The sequence below is a fragment of the Megachile rotundata genome, chromosome 10, assembly GCF_050947335.1.
Source record: "Megachile rotundata isolate GNS110a chromosome 10, iyMegRotu1, whole genome shotgun sequence".
Taxonomy (NCBI): domain Eukaryota; kingdom Metazoa; phylum Arthropoda; class Insecta; order Hymenoptera; family Megachilidae; genus Megachile; species Megachile rotundata.
In genome coordinates this window covers 14,222,264-14,244,326 of record NC_134992.1, presented here as the reverse complement: position 1 = coordinate 14,244,326, position 22,063 = coordinate 14,222,264, and the positions used below count along the sequence as shown (strand labels likewise).

The 22,063-nt window shown below is 40.5% G+C and overlaps 1 protein-coding gene across 9 annotated transcripts in view; it reads right to left on the bottom strand.

Annotated features, from left to right (window-relative positions):
• LOC100883816 (uncharacterized) overlaps positions 1-22,063 on the bottom strand; it is a 180,263-nt gene that overhangs the window by 141,970 nt on the left and 16,230 nt on the right. For all 9 annotated transcript variants that reach the window (XM_076535986.1, XM_076535981.1, XM_076535985.1 and 6 more), the window contains one exon: positions 18,636-21,823. In XM_076535986.1, the coding sequence (XP_076392101.1) occupies positions 18,636-21,767 (3,132 nt within the window). In that variant the 5' untranslated portion in view covers positions 21,768-21,823. The remainder of the gene's footprint in view (positions 1-18,635; positions 21,824-22,063) is intronic.

Here is a 22,063-nt window from a genome sequence, read left to right as displayed (position 1 = left end):
CCGTGGAGTATTAAGAAACGCTTCCGTTATGAACACCAACTCGAATAACAGCGAAAACTTCGACTTTCTGCCTTCGATCGATAGACACCCCTTCTGTGAAATACTGTTGGTCAATAACTCACTTACTTGCGCGAGTAATCGTTTTGCTCGATATTAATAAGCTAACTTTTTATATGACAGATTTTCTCTGATATTGCAAATGAACTAACAAAAATAATATACTTATTTGAAGAGCATAAAAGGACATTTATATCGTGTGAACTGTTTGTAAGAAAATGTTGAAACCTTTGAAGAAAAACTGGCTTCAAAACTACAATCATTTAGTGTCCATTTTTAGAATAAACAGTAAAGGAGCCATATTGCAAATGAACTAAAAAAATAATATACTTATTTGAAGATCATGGAAGGACATTTATATTGTTTGAAGTGGAAGAAAATGTTGAAACCTTTGAAGAAAAACTGGCTTCAAAACTACAATCATTTAGTGTCCATTTTTAGAATAAACAGTAAAGGAGCCATATTGCAAATGAACTAAAAAAATAATATACTTGTTTGAAGATCGTGGAAGGATATTTATATTGTTTGAAGTGGAAGAAAATGTTGAAACCTTTGAAGAAAAATTGGCACAAAAACTATAATCGTTTAGTGTCCAGATTTTTAGAATAAACAGTAAAGGACCCATATTGCAAATGAACTAAAAAAATAATATACTTGTTTGAAGATCGTGGAAGGATATTTATATTGTTTGAACAGGAAGAAAATGTTGAAACCTTTGAAGAAAAACTGGCACAAAAGCTACAATCATTTAGTGTCCAGATTTTTAGAATAAACAGTAAAGGACCCATCAGCTCGTTCCTTCAATGATTCTCTATTTGATTTACAGTTGAGTCACAGGTTAATAAGATTTCATTAAAAATAATTCAAGTATGTAGGCATTTATTGGTTCTCTATTAATTATATAACCCGTTAATGTTTATAATTATCCCTTGAAGTGTAAACAGAGTGAATGAGGGTTGCAAGTGTTGCTGAATATTCTTTCAAAAACGTATGAATTCCGTGAATGTTCATCTAATTTATAACCAGTCTTATATTATTCTCGAATTGTTAACCCTTTACGCTCGAGGGGCGCCTCTCAGGCGCCATTCGATTTAATACAATAATTCGAAATAAGCATTATTTAATTAATTCTATAATAGTGCTCATGTGATGTATAAAAATAATAAAATAGAAAATAGTGGAAATTATTAGTAGAGGAATAACCTCATTTAACATTATAATTAATATTTTAAAGTTGCCGTTTGCAAACAGTAAAATTATCTTCGCAAAGGCATGCATGAAATTCCTCGAAAGATTAAATAAATGTTTAAATATTGTTTCGTTAAATTAATGTTGCAATTAAAAGTACTACAAGTATCGTACACGAAATCAGATTTGATCTGACAGCCCATCCTGCGCAATAAGGTAACTAAAAACGAAGGAAGCCTTCGAGCAGCGGTTAAAAAGGGAGGATGAGTTTGCACCAGTTGCATTTTGGTCGGTTCGTTGGCGTTGATCCGCGAGACGCGGCACGGCTCACCAATTCGGAAATTGGAACGTGCTGTTGGAATTTACGGGCAAGCATCTGGCGGCAGCTTAATAAAGCTTTCGCGGCAGTGGTTTCGACCAGACTTAATTAGCTTGCTGGCTCGTGCCACCTACAACCGCTCTCTCCCGTTCCCTGATCTTGGGCTCTCTTGTTGCGGCGAGTAACACCGGCAACCGACACGGTTTCCGTCGACTTTCTGCCTTCCGACGAGTCACGTCGTGACTCCACTTTCCACGGTCCTAATTGAACACGCGGAACGAGCTCAGAATTTTGCGTCCTCCCAAGAAATCTTTCTAATCCGACGCGTCCATGTTTCGCGCCTTCTTAACGGAACCCTTTGAAACCTCCGGAGACGAAGTGTCTGCTTCGAGCGCAATTAATTAGTTTCTGTAATTAGAACAACTGCAAACGTTTACGTCAGCCGAGACGGAATTCAAACAGAACGTTTTATTGCGAAGACGCGATTGTTCTGCGACGGAGTCTGCATTTCCTGGGTGAAAGTGCCGTTGAGGGACTAGTCAAGAAAATCTTCCTTTCAAAAGGAATCTCGACGCTTCTGCAATTTGCTGAAATTATTTATTCGCAAACTCAGGCATTTTTTGCAGAAATTGTGAAACGATGTTCGACAACAGTTTCTGAGGTGAAACGAAATTTTTCTAGATAAAGTTTATGGAGGATTTTGGAAAGAGAGATTTTTCAAATGGAGAAAGATCGTATATTCTCTTGAGGGCACTAAAATCACGGTGGTAATTGGAAGCGTCAAAAGCATCGGCCGAGGCCATTAATCCTTAGCATGTTTAATAGCTTACATTAACCATAAATATATCTAACCTGACATTCAGCGTGTTAAAGCGTGTCGCGTTGGTTGCAGAACAAAAATATCGCCGCAAAAACGTGAAACGCTGTCCGTCCCGTTCCTCGATATCACGTTGGTTAAATTTTTTATATAAATCAAACGCAGGCTAACCCGTACGAGTTTTCCCCGGCTGTCGTTCGTAAATCAACGATTTTTCAAAGCTCGAAACGCGGCGTCGACGTGGACAGAGTAAATGGTACCGAACGATAAAACCAAACGATTCCGCGAATTTCCGTGGCTCCGTGTAAATCAACCCTCCTCCGACGGTAAACTCTCTTCCGTTTCAGCGAAATTTTCAATTTTCCCTCGGAAATCGACACACTCGTCTTTCGCGGATCGTTTTTGTTCAGCCTCGAATGAAACGCAACCTCTACGCGAGTTTTCGAAGGAAAACCCAGAAGAAAAAACCTCGGAGATGGGATAAAGTTGCCGCTACGAGAAAACTTGGGCGATAAAATTTAGCCACGGACCGACGGCCAATCCCCGGCTTATTTCAGCGATAAATACTAATTAACCCCATACGGTCACGCGATCCTGATAAGAATTTTCCTCGCACTTTTCTTATACACTCGGGATTGCCGAGAGGCTGGAATTTACGGAGCTGGAAGCCTCGGGTTCTATTATACAAAATTACCGCTTTCTGAAATTTTCAAGACCGCATTCTGCAAATTCTATATTTACGAATTTGTAAAATGGAGGATTCTCGAAGTGATGGAATCACAAATTTCTCAATTTCTGGGAAAAATCCATTTACTAATTCTTATTTCCCAAATTCCCGAATTTCCAAGTGCCCTGTGTTGCAGTTTCAATTTAAACTACCTCCGCCAGTACCTAAAAATTTAAACATTCATAGCTCCCAAAGCTGCACTTCTAATTTGTCTTCAAAAACTACAGGTTTTTTGGAGAGCAAATTAGAGACCAAACGGCAACCTAATTCGCAGCGATGTCTACGTTTAAAAGAGAGAATGCGTTAATTCCGAGGAATAAATCGTGAAAATAAAAATGAAGGCGTAACCTCCCGACCCCGTCTAATTCTTGTTGCAGCCTCAAGTAGATTGTAGCATCGCCCCCTGCGAGTTTACCTAACTCGGGTCCGCAGTGTCCGTGTTCTAATAAACTTCGGCCGAGCCGAGTGTGCGGCAAAGTGTGCCAGCTGCACACAAAGTGCGGGAATACACGAGGGACGAGCGCCACTTCAGGAAATTGCGAACCCTTTTTAAACAGGCTCTTTCGTCGTCGCGCCTTTTCCTTCTGATCCATTATCCCCGATGCATTATTCATTATTAAACAACTGGCCGCGTTCGAGTGCAAACGAAACGTTCCTGTAAAAACTGCGGTCATGGAGAAATACACCTTACTGCAATTTACTGTCGTTGCTTCACATTCGTTGTTTAATTGTTCGTTCCATATCAAATGGTTTGAATTTTTTGGTAGGTTGGATTTTTTAAGATTGAGTTGGAGAAAACTCAACGCGTTATAAGTTTCGATGAAGTTGGTACATGGGAGTGGGGGTGATAATTCTTTTTTTTTTATGTAGGTCGAGTCAGTCAAACTCGCGAACATGTCAGTATTTTCTCAATGTATATTAAATATTTTTCTTCGACAAACTGTTGTTCTTTCTTATTCAAAAAACCAGAACATGAAATAAATTAATACGTAGTCAAATACACAGTTATTGTGTACTTTATCATGTTACAATTTTGTGTATCTCTGTAAAATGTAAATGGAGCAAGGGTTGTGAGGCATCGAGATAGCCAACAATGTGATGAACTCACACTGATGAAAGTTTGAATGAAATTCTCAAGGATTTCTTATATTATATTTCACACGAAATTTTTCTTTTAAATATGAGTCTTTAGTACGATATTATATTAGGTGTTTGATGTCAGTCTTTGGTCAGACTGCTTTGTATTAAGAAGGTTTCAAGAAAATGGGACTTCAAGGGTTGTTGTGAGGCATCAAGATAGCCAACAATGTGATGAAAGTTTGAATGAAATTTATCCTCCAAGACTTCTTATATTATATTTCAAGAAATTTTTCTTTTGAATATCGGTCTTTAGTATTATATTGTATTAGGTGTTTGATGTCAGTCTTTGGTCAGACTGGTCTGTATTAAGGTTTCAAGAAAATGAGACTTCACTTCTTGTAAGATTTCCATCTTTGGCACCTTGATGGACTTCGGATTAAAAAGAGTCTTAGAAGAGAAAGTTCTCGTTATTAACTACGAATTGACTGGCAGACACATGGTGCGCTAACCAAGTACGACAGATGTTCTACGTCATTCGTTTCCGTTCATTGTTTCCCCTCGATCCACCCTTAATTCCTTTATTCGAACTGACTGAAGTCACGAAATTTTCTAGCAGCGAATTATCTTTCTATCGTCTCACAGATGTTATACCCTCAAATCCAAACTTCATACTTTTATTATGTATACTGATGATGTCTGAGTAAAAATACCTAAAGAATTGAAGAGTAATGTCAAAGAGAAATAAAGAACTAAAGAAGTTTGCATATAGTTCAAGCCCTTATCGATCGAGCAGAGAAAAAAGTCTGAGAGCATCTTGAAAGTTGGGAATCGACTTAATATACAAGCGCAAAGGGTTAAGTATCTGTTCTCTAAGTAGGAAGTAAGTCTTGGAAATATCGAGTAACACGGAAAAGCAGTTAAAAGTTTCGTGACGATAAACACGAGGAAGAGCCGTTTGATCGTAAGTTGGAACTCGGAGGACTCTAATCCCCATCGATGGAGCATTTAATTTTCCAGGGGAACGAGCGGGACGAAAGCGTCCCTTCTCATTTCCATCGGAGCGTCAGCACGATGGAAACCGATGCTACCGGCGATGGAATCTCTCCCTTTCGTAATCAGCTAAAGTTCGATAAAACCACGTCCTTCGACCGCTCTATGCAAAGTGTCCCGTTGTTTCGCGTTCATGCGCTCCCTAGAAAATTTTCAACCTTCTACACGCCTCGTATTCGCGGGACGTGACGCTTCCTCCTGGAAAATTTCATTTTCCACCGACCGGAGCCAACTTCCTTCTTTATCGCGCTACTCGTAAAATATCGAGCCTGGACCGCCAGTATTATATGTACACTATGGTGCAATGGCTATTTCGTATTAAGACTTATTTGGGGTTTACTGTTTCAAATTACTTCGCACTTCTCACTTTCAATAGGTTTCGAATCTGAAGATTCATCAATTTTCTCAATTTTTAAATTTTGTGTGGTAAATGTATTGAAATTCTCTGTTTTACAAACTCATAAGGTTCAAAGAAGTTATTAGAGGTCTAAGTATTTAAATTTTCAAATATCTTCTTCATAAATGTCCTATTCATAAATTTTCAGATTTCTGGATTTGTGGACCTCAAGTGCTAAATTCATAGATCTTACAAGTCTTTAAATCTTCAAATTTCTACAGGTCGACAGAATTCAAGATTTCCAAACACTTACAGCCCACATTTAGAACCTTGCTTAGAAGTCCACAAACTTACAATCTTCCTTAGAAGTCCACAAACATACAATCTTCCTTAGAAGTCCACAAACTTACAACCTTGCTTAGAAGTCCACAAACTTACAATCTTGCTTAGAAGTCCACAAGCTTACAATCGTCCTTAAAAATCCACAAACTGACAATCTTCCTCAGAAGTCCACAAGCTCGCAGTCTTAAAAATTTGACAAAGATACACAGAGATTCGAGAGTTTGGTAGTGAAATATTTGAACACTCAAAGGTTGAAAAATTAAAAAGCTGGAGTCCGAAAAGACAACATTGCCCCCGAGTGTACAGTGGATCATAAATACAGCAATGGTTGGCAGCCACGGAGCAACGGTACATAAATGTCACGGAGGACGTGAATTATCGGATGATGTTTCTCGAATTTTTTGGAAACTATAGGTGTTCGTAGAACGTAGAATATAAAGTGGAAAGTTGGCGGAATTATGTAATAAAATCGAGTTCGTTGTTTCCCTTCAGGGATTAAACTCCGAGTAGACCGCGTTTTAAGGATTATAGTTGCTTGGGTCTCCGATAAGTTTTACGGGAGTTATTTTAAAAAGTAATCAAAGCTCGAACGGATTAAGTTTGTTGTATAATTATTCTTTGCTTTTTACAAGATTTGGGATTACGTGGTAGAATCGCTACAGGAAGTGAAGTGTTGGAAATAAAATTGTGAACAAGCAAAAATTTCGATGGAATCCTTTATCGACAAGATGCGAGCCAATTTTCTGCGAAAGTCGACGAAAAGTGGATCTTTTCTTTCAGCGTTCGCCTTTGTACCCGACAAATTTTGCAGCTTCGAAAAAGTTGGAAATTGCGAGCACGCCGTTAACCACTTTCCGGTTTCGAGTATTGTACGCTATCGAACGACACCGTATGCATTTTAGCGGGCAACATCGATTCTTTTTATTTTTCGCTTTCTGAACGAACTGGAAAGCGATTCGGTGATCCAATCTACATTTTCCTTCTTCGATCACGTTATCATACCTTAACGTTCACGCAACTCTGCTACTAAAATAAACTTGCGGTTTAGGTTATGTTACGAAGGTTATAAAGGTCATTCAAGTATTACAACTTTTTTTATTTATACACGTATTTAATTGTTAATGTAATTAGTACGTATGTAAGTTTATATAAAGAATGTTGATGTTAATAACATTGTATAAATAAAAATACAAAAATAGTATTAATATACTGTGACCTTTCTATATGACCTTTGTGTATGTTATACTAAAAGCCTTCCTAACCTAAAAAAATAAGAAGGAGGTTAAGTGTAATGGCGTGAAGCATCAAGAGAGTAAAGTACAAGACAGTGTTAACCACTAAGAGTAGCAAACTTGTCCCAATTATCAGATCAATTTCGAAGTTCCGAGATTCTAAAGGGATTAAATGCAAATAACCGAAAATCAAATAACGTGGTACGGGACATTGTTATCGAAACAAGCCGAGGAAGTTTCAATTGTAACCTGTCTACGGTAGACATTCCAGAGGGTGATAAAGTCGGAATGTTTCGGAATCCCAGTTTCTATAACCGAGCTCCGGTTTCTCACGATGCAAAGAAGTTATAGGTTGAACTGGTTTTAAGAGATACACTCGGATCCTCCTGGGTGTCCCTTGTTCGGGGTTACAAAGAAAGCACAGGTACCAGACGGAGAAACAGGTAAGATGAAGAAAGGAACTGAAAGAAGGTCGAGAACAAAAGATCGTAACTGAGTACTCGACATTCCACAACATCTTTTTACCCTTTCGATTTTCCTTCTTATCTCGGTTCGCGAGAAATCGTACGTGGATAAAGGCTCTCTGTTCTTCGTTTCATCAAAATACAAAAGTTCCGTACTCAAAGATGTTCTGGAAGGAAAGATGCACGGAATATTCTATTCACAGTTAATTGTTACAATGGAAGTTACGAATTCACGTGTCCCGAATAATTACCCTAACTCGTTGTTTCAACTCTTTCATACGAACTTTCGTACGGTTGCAAACTTTGGAGGTTCAGCTTTGAAATAATATTGGCTGGGTTTGGCAAATTACTTCAATGACGTTATGATTGGATATGGTTAGTCATTATTACATTGTCAAATTTTTATATTAACAAATATAAAAAATTTAATTAAAGTGCTTTAATCTTTTGGTGTGATTATATTGGACTCTTTATACATAATTTTATATAAAGAATGTCGACGGACATTATAATTATAAAAATACAATTATGAGAATACATTATAAGAATGCATTATAAGAATGCATTATAAGAATGCATTATAAGAGTACAAAAGCAATGGCAACTTCCTGCAACCTTTGATAAATGAACTCCAAAAAAAAAAACTAAATATCCAGACACATATAAGTGTTCTTAAAAATGAAGAACCTCATCATTAATCATAAATCATGAACACTCAGATACAACATAAATATGAACATATCATAAATTGAAGATGAAATATCGAAACTTTAGTTGCATTTACTTTAACCATTTCCTTTCTCTGCCTACTCTGACTCATGTTCTCGCAGTTCAAATATAATCAATTTCCCAATATGTTTAAATATGAAGTTAAAGTCCGAACATTTTAACCTTTTATGTTTGGTTTGGTCTTGCAGGCAGTTCTGACATATCCAACAAATAAATCAAAGATGAAGGTACATAGAAGATGTTCATAACAGTACTGACATTAAAGAGTTTGATTTAAAGTATTAAGTCAGATCAGGAACTAAAAAGTACAGTTAGAGGAATCTGACAGCGTGGCAATTAGTTGAAGTTGGCATTCAAGCACGGCAATATGAGTGGTAACACAGGGCGCAAATATCGCGAGTCGACGAGCATTCGCGAGGTGAAACATCGAATAGCAATGAAGCGTGAAAGAATTTACGGTCGATGGGGCAGAGAGGAGGCGCACGTTGGCGAAAGGAGAGAAACAGGTGTGGAAAAGTTGATGGACCGCTGTCTCGAATGACAGTGTCGATTTACCTGACTATCCTGTCGTCGCTTGGTGTGTCGTTTTACCAGTCATTCGCGTCATCTTCCATCTATAAAACCGTTGCCATAAACGAGCCTGTAGCTTCCCGTTTCGTAGTCATTCACAGGCTGTTTACGGTCTCTGTCCTCCGAATTTATCTCCTTCTTGCTTCGTAATAGAGAACGCGATAGATGTCAGCTTCAATTTGCGATCACCTTGCGTTGCGATATTTTTTGTATCGAAACTCTACGTTCGAAATATCCGGAATTCATTATCTGGCCTACTGAAAAGCGGAAACGTTTTACGTTCCGCGAGGCAAAGGAGAAAAAACGGTACGAGCCATTAACCGTTCGCAATAGATAATCCGTTTAAATATTTCACGAAAAGCAGTCGAAGAGAATTAAAATTATTCGACTCGATACCCGATGAAACGTTTCGTATTATCAAATTTATATTTTTTCCCTCTTTAATACGCCCGGAATCGATGGTCCTTTATTTTCCGTCGATCGCGCTTTACTTTGCAGATACAACGATCGACGTTAATTATTAATAATACCCCGATAAATTCGAACGGGAAAGTACGTTAAAAAATATTTGAACACGAGAACAATTTCATTCGCATCCGACTTTTTTACGATCTAACGAACGACTAATGCGATCAACTTTTTAAATTATCCCTCGTTTATTAGCGAGCGAAACTACCAGGGTATCAATGAAGTTAAAACTTGATGTGCCTGTTAGAAGTTTGAATAATTTAATATCCACGCTCGTGACTGGCAATCTCCTTTCGACCAGAAACAACACATTCGGTGCTGTAATTTTTAATCAATGGAATTTTCGTTCCACTTTTTCCGCGATTATATGAAAGCTTTTAAAATATACGGAGTATTAAGGGTTTAAAAATGTGGGCTTTGCACTTTAATACGGGGGATAATTTAAATAATCGTACTCGGATTTTTAGGATTATCTTAACCCTTTGCAAAAAGTGCCTCAGTCGCCATTTTATTTAATACAATAATTTAAAATAAACATTTTTCTGATTTTATTATATGAAACAATAGTGGAAATTATTAGCAGAGTATAACCTCAAAAGAATTTAATTTTTTAACCAAGTTTTCTGATTTTATTATATGAAATAAATATAGTGAAACATTAGTAGAAATTATTAGCAGAGTATAACCTCAAAGGAATTTAATTTTTTAACCAAGTTTTCTGATTTTATTATATGAAATAAATATAGTGAGACAATAATGGAAATTATTAGTAGAGTATAACCTCAAAAGAATTTAATTTTTTAACCAAGTTTTTTGATTTTATTATATGAAATAAATATAGTGAGACAATAATGGAAATTATTAGTAGAGTATAACATCAAAAGAATTTAATTTTTTAACTAAGCTTTCTGATTCTATAATATGGCATAAATATAGTGAAACGATAGTGGAAATTATTAGTAAAATATAACCTGAAAAGAATTTAATTTTTTAACTAAGTTTTCTGATTCTATAATATCGCACAAATATAGTGAAACAATAGTAGAAATTATTAATAGAATATAACCTCAAAAGAATTTAATTTTTTAACTAAGTTTTAAAATTCTTTGCAAACTTCGAGTGCAAAAGATTGATAAATTAAACTACCTAACTACTGTTCTATAGATAAACACTTAAGTTTCAAGATTTAACGTTAAACCAAAGGGTCAAATGTCTTATAAGTTATATTACAAAATTTGTTACTGTTTCCTCGAAGTCTACATTGTTTTTCATAAAGATGATTTAACATGCACATTAACTATTCATCATTTGTTCACATATTTCTGAACTTCATCTCTAATTCCAAAGTAAACGAGTAACTTTCTTTTGCCACAAAATATGGATCAGTTAATAGGAATTTTATCGACGAGGTTTCGATTAATGCTCCCTTTAACCGAGGAACTGTAAATAATTGGCGCTCGAGCCGTTAATAAATAAATAATTATTCACGGAAGAGAGGGTAAGTTATCGATAGAATAAAGGAGAGTACGAGAGGCTTTTTCGGAATAGAGGGATACAAAGTCCTTTAGAAATCCAGCGAATACAAAGGGACGACACCTGCAGTCTCGAGTGTGCTCGAAGCGCCACGCACAGTGGATGTCCCGAAGCATCGCGTCCTCGGTTCATTGGATCTCAATGGGAGAATCTCGATACCGTGACAAAACATTGGAGACAGGCAAGAGGAGTTCCTTGGAGAAACGCGTTTCACGCGTTGACGAACGATGACAGAAAATTTTCACTCTAGAAACTTGCGAAACTTCTGACTTTGTACGAGATTCGCTATCGTTGCGATGCAATTCAATTTACATCGCTATCTTTGGTCTAATTTGCTCTTTTCGGGTAATAGGTGATCAATCACCTTGGTATTATTCGGGCTTTGATTACTGTTTGCAGGATGAGGGAATTTAATTTTGTGAAATTATTGGAAAATATTAAATCTCTTTGTTACAGGGTTGTGACATGTATCAAAATTTTTTTAGGAGATCATTGCAATATAAAATTCTGTGTATTCAGTAATAAAAAATATACTCAAATCGATTATTAAAATGAATTGTCGAAATTATTAAATTTTGTTCTGATGACATATTGATTATACTCTGTAATTATATCAAATTCATGTTTAGTTACTTGCATGATGTCAATGTAAACATATATCTCTTCACTTCAGAAATAATTTAATAACCCCACAAAGCAAATCACAAAATTGTCAACAAGAATTTTTGCACGATAAAACAGAAAAGCACTCGGGAATAAAAATGAAACAAAACAGTAAACACTTGTAACTCCAGTGGATGTTGAATAAAATGCAATAAACGTGACCTACTGACGCTGATTTTTCCTGGGATTTCAAAGTTGATACTTAGACTTGAAAGTACTCCGATACGCAGAAAGTACTTTCCACTAAGAAGCTAACAATACTTGCGAAAGAATGGATTTTCGAATTCGCGCGAAAATTCCTGGACGACGATAAACTCTCGGCAGCTGGTCGTCATATTCGAGGATCGTGCATAGCGGCACAGGGTCGTAAATTTTGTTGATCGAGGAGCTCGGAGAACACGCGCCATCCTATCCGTTCTATCCGTATGCACAGCCACGCTCGTACGCGTCAACCGTGGCTCGTGTGTGCATTTCTGCGCGTACACGCGCTTGCACGCTTACATACAATATCGATGCAACCCGGACTATGTCCAGCTACGCGTATCTCGCCGAATACACCTCCAATGTGGCTGTATTGTCCTCGCCTAGACGATACGCGACATCCTCCACGAATTTATGACTCGATTAATTCCGTTGCGATTCGGTGTCTAAGTACACTCGCGTGCAATGACTTTCTTCGAGCATCCAAACTTTATTCTTTGCGAGAGGTTCCACGAGGTTTGCACGAGGTTTGCTTGATTTCAAAATTGTTTGATTTCTTAGAACTACATGATATTCTTTATTTTATAGGTTTTCGTGTGATTTTAAAGTTTTTCGTAGAGTTCCACAATTTCATATTTTCCATTTTATAGTTCTCTATTTTTCAAAAGTGGAGATTGAACAAATTTTCCTCAGAAGTCTCCGAATGACCTTTAGTCTACCTTTGAATTACCTTTAAATGTCTTCAAGTGATCAAATGTCGAGGACCTATGTTTCAAACCTAATCCACAAACTAATTCATCTTTAAAGAGCAAAGAAGTTGACGAGATATCTGGCGTTGTCACGTGTTATCAGAGGCAGATTTGCTTTTGACTGTACACGCGAGCGTAGATCAACCAGTTGATCCTCGAAGAGGCAGACACGGTCTAGAAGTTTGATGAATTTCGGTGGCAAGGGACTCGATCCTGTTGGGATAAACCGTGGATCTTCGCGAGTTAATATTTCATCGTTCCCCTCGCTGTAAGATATCTGAAGAACTACCCCCCGCGAGATAAGCTTAGATGCTGTGATTGGTTAACGCTTTCACTACCATATATCAGTCATATGAATAATACGAATTAATCGCCAATAAAAATGTGAATAATAGTGTCAATAATCATGTGAATAAAAATTAGTAATTGTGGGAATTTGTTCGTGTATTTAATTGGGGATGGTGGTATCAAACATATGGAACTATGTGTCAAATATAGCAAAGTATTGTGAATATGTTTGATCTGTTAGAAAAACACCTAATTAAATACCTAACATTAATACCTAATTTAATACCTAATTGAACACCTAATTTTCAGTGCCATATGAAAGATGAAAATATTCCTCCCTCAACCCCTTAACCTAAAATTTTCTAGTCACCTCCGTCATTCAGTGCTAATCGTAACTACAACGTGCAGCCTTTGCAAGTTTAACAAAAGTTCCTTCCATTACGAAATAACAATATCTCACAAAACATCCGTAAAACAAAAAACAATGCAAGTAAACTACAAAACTTGTGGTGTATTACACATCGTTTCCTAAAGCCACCTCCATATCGAAAAACGTTCGCGGTTAGATTGAAAAACGGTTTCTCAAAGTTTACTCTCGGGGCTACTTTTCCTCAACAAAACCTTGCTCCAAAGCGCTCAGCTGTATCGCGATTCGCGAGCATAGATTCTTTCGAATTGGCTGTCTGAAAAATCCTCGCTGCAGATGTTTGCACGTGCATCGATCGATCCTGCACAGGCGTTATACATTCACGGTATCCTGTCCGTGACAGTATGCGTCTCGATTAATCCTCCGCTGATTTCGATGCAACCCGTTCAAAATTATGTATGCAGCTGCACGTGTTCTCTATTCAGACTGATTAGATACGGGTTCGTTGCTCGTTCCTTTTATAACTTCAAGTTATAACCGAGTATATTTGTCGAATATTTGTAGATAGTTCTTTGGAGATATTTAAGTTCTCTTAGAGTTTGTCTTTTCGAGTTGCGTGAATGTTAAGGTAAGATCCTGAGGCCTATTAGATGTTTAAACTTTAACTTTTAGAGTTAACTTTGGTGAACTTTGATGAGGGAAATTAACATTAAAACTGCCAATATTAAATGCTCGTTTTTCGAAGAATGAAAAATGAAAAGGGAAATAAAGTAATACTATAGCATCAAGTAACATATAGTTTTTACCTCAACAAAATAAAACAGAAATTTCCATAAAATCACAACAATAAAATGAGAAACCAGTCATCAACCATTTACTTGATACTAAAGCATCAAGTAACATATGGTTTTTACCTCAACAAAATAGAACAGAAATTTCCATAAAATCACAACAATATTTTGTAATATAAAATGAGAAATCTGAAATCAGTCATTTTGATAGTTCCAGTGTTAAGAAGAAGAAGAGGTTTGAAAAGAGTTGGAAGTGACTATTTTGAGTAGCATTGAAACATCGAGGAAGGACGCGCAGATGCAGCATGCGATACGTCATCGATGAAACGATATTTTCGAGAGAAATTCATTACTTCCGGCGATGGTTCGATCGATTTCGGTTCATGTAGCGACGTGTGCTTGCCGAGCGTATCGACGGCGAACAACCAGCCGAATTGTTGCCGATGCTCGCTTTATGACTCTAATAAACTACTCGAAACTGATACAGCTCGACGATGGCCATTTGTACTTTCATGTTCGGCCACGCTATCGGTGATCAGGCAATTTATACCCGGATATTCGTTACTCCTCCCGTACACGAGCGCGAACTCGTAAGTCTTCGTCCAGGGAAATCGATACATCGTCAGAGATGGAATACGAGAGGATCGTGTGATGCTCGTTTCATTTTCTACGTCTTAATTCGTTTCGCCGTGCTCGTTTCGCGATGATAAATTTCGAATTTCATCGCTGCTCGTAAACGGCCAAGACAATTTGCATCGTATATTAATACGGTAATTGATTATGCATTACTCCATTCTGCAAATTGTGTACATTAATTTCATTTCGATCTCGGTTGGGATTTTAACTCTTTTTACTTGCAATTTTAGTATTCTAGTATGATAAAAGTACTCATACAATGGATAAAATTTAACGAATAAAATAAGAAAATATTCTAACGAATAAAATAGGAAAATCTATGTTAAGAATTGTAAAAAGATTAACTAACCTCTTGCGTTCGAGGGGTGACTCACTCATCGTTTAATTTAATAGAATCATTTGAAATAAACATTTTCTAACTGATTCTATAACACATGTGATGCATAAACATAGTGAAACAAACAATAGTGAAAATTATTAGTAGAGGAATAATAACCTCAAAAGAATTTAACTTTTTAACTAAGTCTTAACACTAAACCTACCGGCATGTGTATTTAATTCGAAATTGAAAAATAAATAAACAAACGACGAAACATAAATTAGTACATACATTTATTCTTTACCTCCATGAAAATCAACTCTGATTTCAAGGAATGTATTTAACAAAATGTGTACCGTATAATAATAAACTTGTGGAGCGGTCATTTGACCAGTTTGGTAGTTTTAGTGTTAAAGTTACTCTTTGCAAATACTCAAATTACCTTCGAATACAAAGAGTTAAAAGCTACGAATAAGTCATGAAGTATGCAATGAAGACCTTGTATAAACATATGTTAACATGAACTCTAATTCCCACATCCCTCTAAATAACCTCGAGACTCTCAGTCCCCAAATCTTCCCAAACGACGCAGACAGCATCATTGTCCCCAGCAAGAACCAGCATCACATCCCAACACTGTTTACTCCGTGATATTTTTCGCGAAGAAGGGTGTCGACTGTACGCGTTACGTAGAGCGACCTTTCGCAAAACAGAAGAGAAAGAAAATTAATTTACGCTGTCCTTGAGGCAGGCAACAAGAAAGAAAGAACGCGAGGCTGAAATCTCGTTAAGGGCGAGTCTCGCGTTTTCCCTCCGGAGTCAGCGAGACGTACTAGCACGCGTGCTACAATTTATTGCATCTTTCTTGCGCGTTAAAGCGTACTATGAACCGCATACCTAATGCTTGGTTCCCAAGCCCGACTGAATCATAAATCGTACGCCTCTCTCCCTCTTTCTCTTTCACCTCACCGCCACCATAGTTTCTTACGCGGAGTCGTGTCCCGAGATCGTGCACCTTGAACACCATGAGCTACGATTTTCACGGATATCCACGTATCCACCCTCTTTGCACGCTCATTTCTGGTGTTACCTAACCTCTTGTGACGTCGGTGGTGCACTCGCGATTTCTTTGGTCTTATAGTATGACACACGTGGTGCGTCAGCTTCTATCAAGGAACACCGACCATGAGCTACGATTTCCACGGATATTTACGTATCCACCCTCTTTGCACGCTCATTTCTGGTGCTACCTAACCTCTTGTGACGTCGGTGGTGCACTCGCGATTTCTTTGGTCTTATAGTATGACACACGTGGTGCGTCAGCTTCTATCAAGGAACACCGACCATGAGCTACGATTTCCACGGATATTTACGTATCCACCCTCTTTGCACGCTCATTTCTGGTGTTACCTAACCTCTTGTGACGTCGGTGGTGCACTCGCGATTTCTTTGGTCTTATAGTATGACACACGCGGTGCGTCAGCTTCTATCAAGGAACACAGACCATTAGCTACGATTTCCACGGATATCCACTATCCACCCTCTTTGCACGCTCATTTCTGGTGTTACCTAACCTCTTGTGACGTCGGTGGTGCACTCGCGATTTCTTTGGTCTTATAGTATGACACTCGTGGTGCGTCAGCTTCTATCAAGGAACACAGACCATTAGCTACGATTTCCACGGATATCCACGTATCCACCCTCTTTGCACGCTCATTTCTGGTGTTACCTAACCTCTTGTGACGTCGGTGGTGCACTCGCGATTTCTTTTATTTTATAGGTTGACACACATGGTGCGTCAGCTTCTATCAAGGTAACAAGGTCTTTCTGACCTCCATAGGTCAGAGCTAGATGTGTCACAGCCACCCTGTATGAACTAGAAGTGTCCTCATGTACCAATTGCGTAGAAACCTTAAATCTTTCTAAAACAGTTCAGCAATAATTATTTTGTGACAGGTTGCACTGCACCCTTGTGTAAATCCTGAGATCAAATTTTACGAAAGCTGCGAGTGCGTCTCACTCCTGAAATTATTTTCGACCTCGCGATGTCACCCTGCGAATTACCGTCCCGTAATTAATAACTACGAAATTGTCAAGTCGAAACAAACTGTCTTCTATTGTCGAACGTATTTGCACGCTGAGATGCGTGGTAAAATGCGACAAAGTTCGACTCCGATTACTCCCTGTTTCCGGGGAGGAGCAGTCTTCTCGCAACGTGTCTCGTAATGGCGATTCGATGTATCGCGAATGGGAGATAAATCGCAGCTCGGTTAATTTCGACTCGTAATTATTGGAGAAATCAGTGACTCGAAACCTGTACTGGGTGTCCCCGATGTAATTTTTGATAACCAATTTTTCCAGCCTTTGTTTCCATATAAAACGATTTTGAAAATTCATTTAGTCGCTATGGATAGATACGTTTATTCGAGTTTTGAAATATTGGCAACATGCCAGCAATTGCTGCTATTGGAACTGTTGACAAATTGAAACAAAAGATGATTGAACGATTCTGAATATTGGAAAATCAGCAGACTCTCACGAGGTTTTGTGACACGGTGATCGAATTTGCCAACAAGGACATTTCGCCTAGTTTCACCTACGCTGCAAATTTCATTCCAACTGCGATTTTTTTCGATTCTGTATCAATGTTTGAAAGAGCGTTTATCGTACATGGTATTTCTCATATTCATGAAATTAAAGTTATACCTACAACGAAATACATTTTCTTGTTTCGATTTTCACACCCCGTACGTGTACTCGATAAAACGAACGAATGTAATTATTGGTTTGCTGTCAGCCATATCTTTCCAGGCGAGCTTATCTTGTATCGAATTAAAACGAACCAGTTAACGCCGTTAGAGCGCTGGTTATGAAACACCGTGACATTGTCGATTCGCGAAAATCTATAAACACTCTCAACAAGACTCGAGATTGATCGAGATAAAACCGATACAACCTGTACAATCGTGCTACTCGACCGTGTCCGATCTTGTACGATTTACATTAAAAAACGTGATAGTCATTGAAATATGGTTCCTAATGAATAATGCAGTAGGTGATAAATATCTGTTTCCGTTTAACAATGTTCGCAGGCTACAATGGGCAATCATCACCTTATAAAAATAGACTACTCATCGCTGCATTACCCAACAGTTATTTCGTCATTAATTTCTATAAAATTTATAGCAAAATACGAGTCAAATTACATGACTCTATATGAATGAAATTAACAGCAGAACTTCTAATATTAAATGCACACTTGCTGTTAAATTGAAAGTAAATACTCAAGCATCATATAAAACTTGAATTCAAAAATATTCAGACACTTTAACAAAATTTTGTAATGTAAAATATAAAATTCGAAACTAGTTGAAAAATATGGAAGTTGATATATGAACAGCTATTAAACACCTAACTCGTATAGCGATATTCCCACTGCATTTATCCCCCAATAAAAATGATCAGAAACCATTGAGTCAACGCAGAGTCATTGTCCAATAAATCTTGCCATACAATTCGCGATAAAAAGAATCCCGCGATCATTGAAATATGGTGCAGGAATAAGTCATAGGTGACAAGCTAACGCACACCGTACAATTACGTTGCTGTAAAAGTTAGAACAATCGCAGGTCCGAATAAGTCGAAGGAGCAGCCGGACCAATTCATCCGCGAAGAAACAAAGGATAGAAACGTTTAATCATCACTCACCATTCTGGCGGATTCGAAGTCGCCTTTCCTCAGCAAGTCCATCAACCTCTGCCGCTCCATCTCCTCCTTCGTCACGTACACTTTGTTCTCCTTGAACCTCGAGTCCCGCGCGTGCTCGTAATCGTCGCACAGAACATTATGAAAACCGATCTGTCTCTGCGTAGCGATTTGCTCGACGATCTTGTACGAGTCGGCCCGTTCGGAATCGTTGGGCAGGTCCTGTTTGAACTGGAGATTCTTCAGTAAGACCTCGTTCACGACGGAGGCGCGAGCCTCGGTCTCCCTAGAGCTTCTCTCGTTTTCGCCTAATCTGTCGGGTTTCTCTTCCGCGAGGTTGTTCCGCAAACGGGAGTCCATCTCGGCGGCCTCGTCTTCGGCCTTGAACTTTGCCCGTTGCCTTTCGCTCTCCAGCTCGTCCAGAGGGATAGTCGCGGTCGACAGGTCGCTGTTCTCCCTGGTGTGACACGTTTGGCTCTTGTCCACGACGGAATCGTATGGGATCTGAAGGTCGTCGATCGGTTCGTCGACCTCGCGTTTTTCCTCGCTCGTCTCGAACGAACCGGTCGATCGAGACTGCAGATTCGTCCTGGACGAGTGAAACGTGACGAACGTCCTGGCAGGTTCGTTCCGTTGATCCCTGCCGTTCGACAGACCCTGAATCTTCAGACACTGGCTCAATCCGATCTCCGGGTAAACGGACGCTTCGCTTTTTCGATCGTCCTCCTCGATAGTCTCCAGGTGTTCGTAGCGCAGCTCGGCAACTCGCTCGTAAACTTCTTCTTGGTCGTTTTGTAGCTGGAGCGTAACCGCTTCTCCGGGAGGCGAGTGCCGATCGGATCGGGCCGGCTCGCCGTAAGCAGAAACCTGCAAAGAGGGTCGTAGGATCGATTCGAGGTCATCCGCGTGAATCACCTGAGGCTGCAGACTGCGCTCGTAAATCTTCTCCACGTGATTCGACGAGGCGTACGGAGATCTCCCGGGCGACTTGTCCACCGGCCTGTTAACCGTGGACCTCGATTTCGCCGAGTTCTGCTCGTTCAGTTGCTGAAGAGTGGCGTACACTCGGCTGTTCGGTTTGAAGCTGGACTGAATCGAAACGAGCGGACAATTCTTCGCGTCCTTGCTCTCCTGAGGGCTCTGATCCTTCCTCGGCAGAACCGGTGGCTTTCTAGCGTCCGCCGGCATCGCGCTGCCTCGAGGATTCCTCGTTTTTGCGACGCGGCACTCTTGCTGACCTTGAAGAGTTCGAACGCGAGCACCCACCACTCCGTACACGGTTTCCTGTCTGCTCTGCTCGGCTCTGTTCTCCTGACGTTGCCTGCTCTCGATGGACGCCGGGACGTCCCGCGTCGTCCGATCGACGCTCCTCGACGCTTCCGTCGATTTACACGAGGCATCGGCTGGTTTATCGCGCGGCGAATCGTTCGCGAGAGCCGACCGCCTACTTTCTCCGTCCTTATTTGGCGAGATCGGCTCGCCTTGGTCGCCAAGGTTGCTCGGGCCCTTCGGACCCGTCCCTCCCCGAGGCCTCTGGCCCGTCTCTTCCTTAACGAGCGGCCTCGTCGAGCTTTGATCGTGATTCTGCGACCGTTTGAACGACGTTCTTCTGCACGGGATAACCGAAGACGAACAGGAGCCAACACCGGTAGCGGCGCTTAGCCCAGATATCCTGCCGTGATCCGACTCGTTCCTGCTCTTCGCCAAATTCGTCGATCTGCTCTCGGTTACGCTCCGCACTCGACAATTCTTCTCCGCCTGCTGCTGTACCGATTCTACGACGTTATTGTCCGGTTGACCGGCATCGGTGGGGTTCTCCGGTCGCCTCGTCCTGAAACTCGAGCTCAACGGTCCTCTCTGAGGTATCCTGGAGCCGGTCGATGGACTGGCGTCCCTCGATCGACCGATCGCGCTCGCCGACGCGCTGAAACCGTAATCCTGCTGCTTGTTTCTACTCTTCAGAGCTAAATACTCTTTGTACGTCCCCCGAGCCGCGTTTCCGACCACCTTCTCCAGTTTACGAGCTTCCGGCTTTCTATCCGTCCGACTCAAGTCGTCGTAGCTCGACGACGTCCCGTTCAACTTGTCCCTGCCCTCGTCGATCGATCTGGACCTCGAATCCTGACGATACCTCCTCTGACTCTTCTGCTCCGCGCTGCTGTTCGACCTGATCAACGGTTTCTCGCGAGACACCGAGAAACTCTGGCTCTGCGTCTGGCTCAGCCACTCGTCCACCCTCTTCTGGACCTCTCCTTTGCGGAGCAACACTTCCGGCACTCTGACCCGACCGGCCTCCGCGTTCTGAGCCAACTGCGAAATTCGAGAAGAGTTGTCCTCGGTTTGGGACAACGGGACGTGTTTCGCGGCTTCTTTCTGCCTCTCCCTGGACCTCTGCCTCACTTGGGTCTGCTGGTTCACTTTCAGAACCGGCTGCGATCTCTCTCGAACCGGCGACCGCTTCGGCTGCGTCCTCGTCGCTCGCGACTTCTCCTGCTGCAGCTTCTTCTGCTGATCCATCATCACCGCCTCGAAGTTCGACACGTTCACGCTGCCGGAATCGCTCAGATCCGACGATCTCCTGTAGTCCAGATCCTCGTACTCGTCCAGGATGTTGTTCACCGACTGCGTGTCGATCGAGCTGATACTCTTCGACTTGTTCCTGGCCACGCTCTCGTCGCTGCTCGAGCAGCCGTGGTTAGGTTGTTGCTGCTGCTGTTGACGATCCCGACTGGCCTGTCTTCTGGGCCTCGTTTTAGGCTTCTGATACTTCAACACGGCATTCTCGTACCGCTGAAGCGTGGTCGGTTCCTCCAAACCCGTTCCCACCGTGTCGCTTTTGTCCCTCCTCGGCGATTGTTTCACGCGTTTGTAATGAGGCGACTCCTTCCGGCCGAGCATCACACTCTTCTGCAACACGGACACGCTTTCCTCCTGCACGAGTTTTGACTGGACCATCGAACGGAAGCTCGCGAAACTCTGCTGACTCCGTTGCTTCAACGCGACGCTCTCTTTCGTGGGTTCTTTGCGGGCGAGGTTTGATCGACGGCGGTGCTCGACGCCTGGCATCCCATCCTCGTCGGCGAATGGAATGTTACTGCCTGCGGTTAAGGTCCTCAGGATTATTTCGTCGTTCATGGTTCGACGCGGGAGTTCTTCGGGGATCACATCTTCAGCGTCGAATCAACACCTTCCTGAAATTGAAAGGATGGCGAAGAATGTTACACGAGGTCTTTGGTACATTCAGATAATAGGGAAATTTAAATTTGTTTGTTAGAAAGGATCTGTTTTATTCTTATACGATTTTAGAAATAATTGTACGTGCACTTGGTTTAACTTCCGTAAATCGGAATGCAAGACGATATAATTAAATTTGTTTGTTAAGAAGGATCTGCTTTATTCTTATACGATTTTAGAAATAATTGTACGTGCAC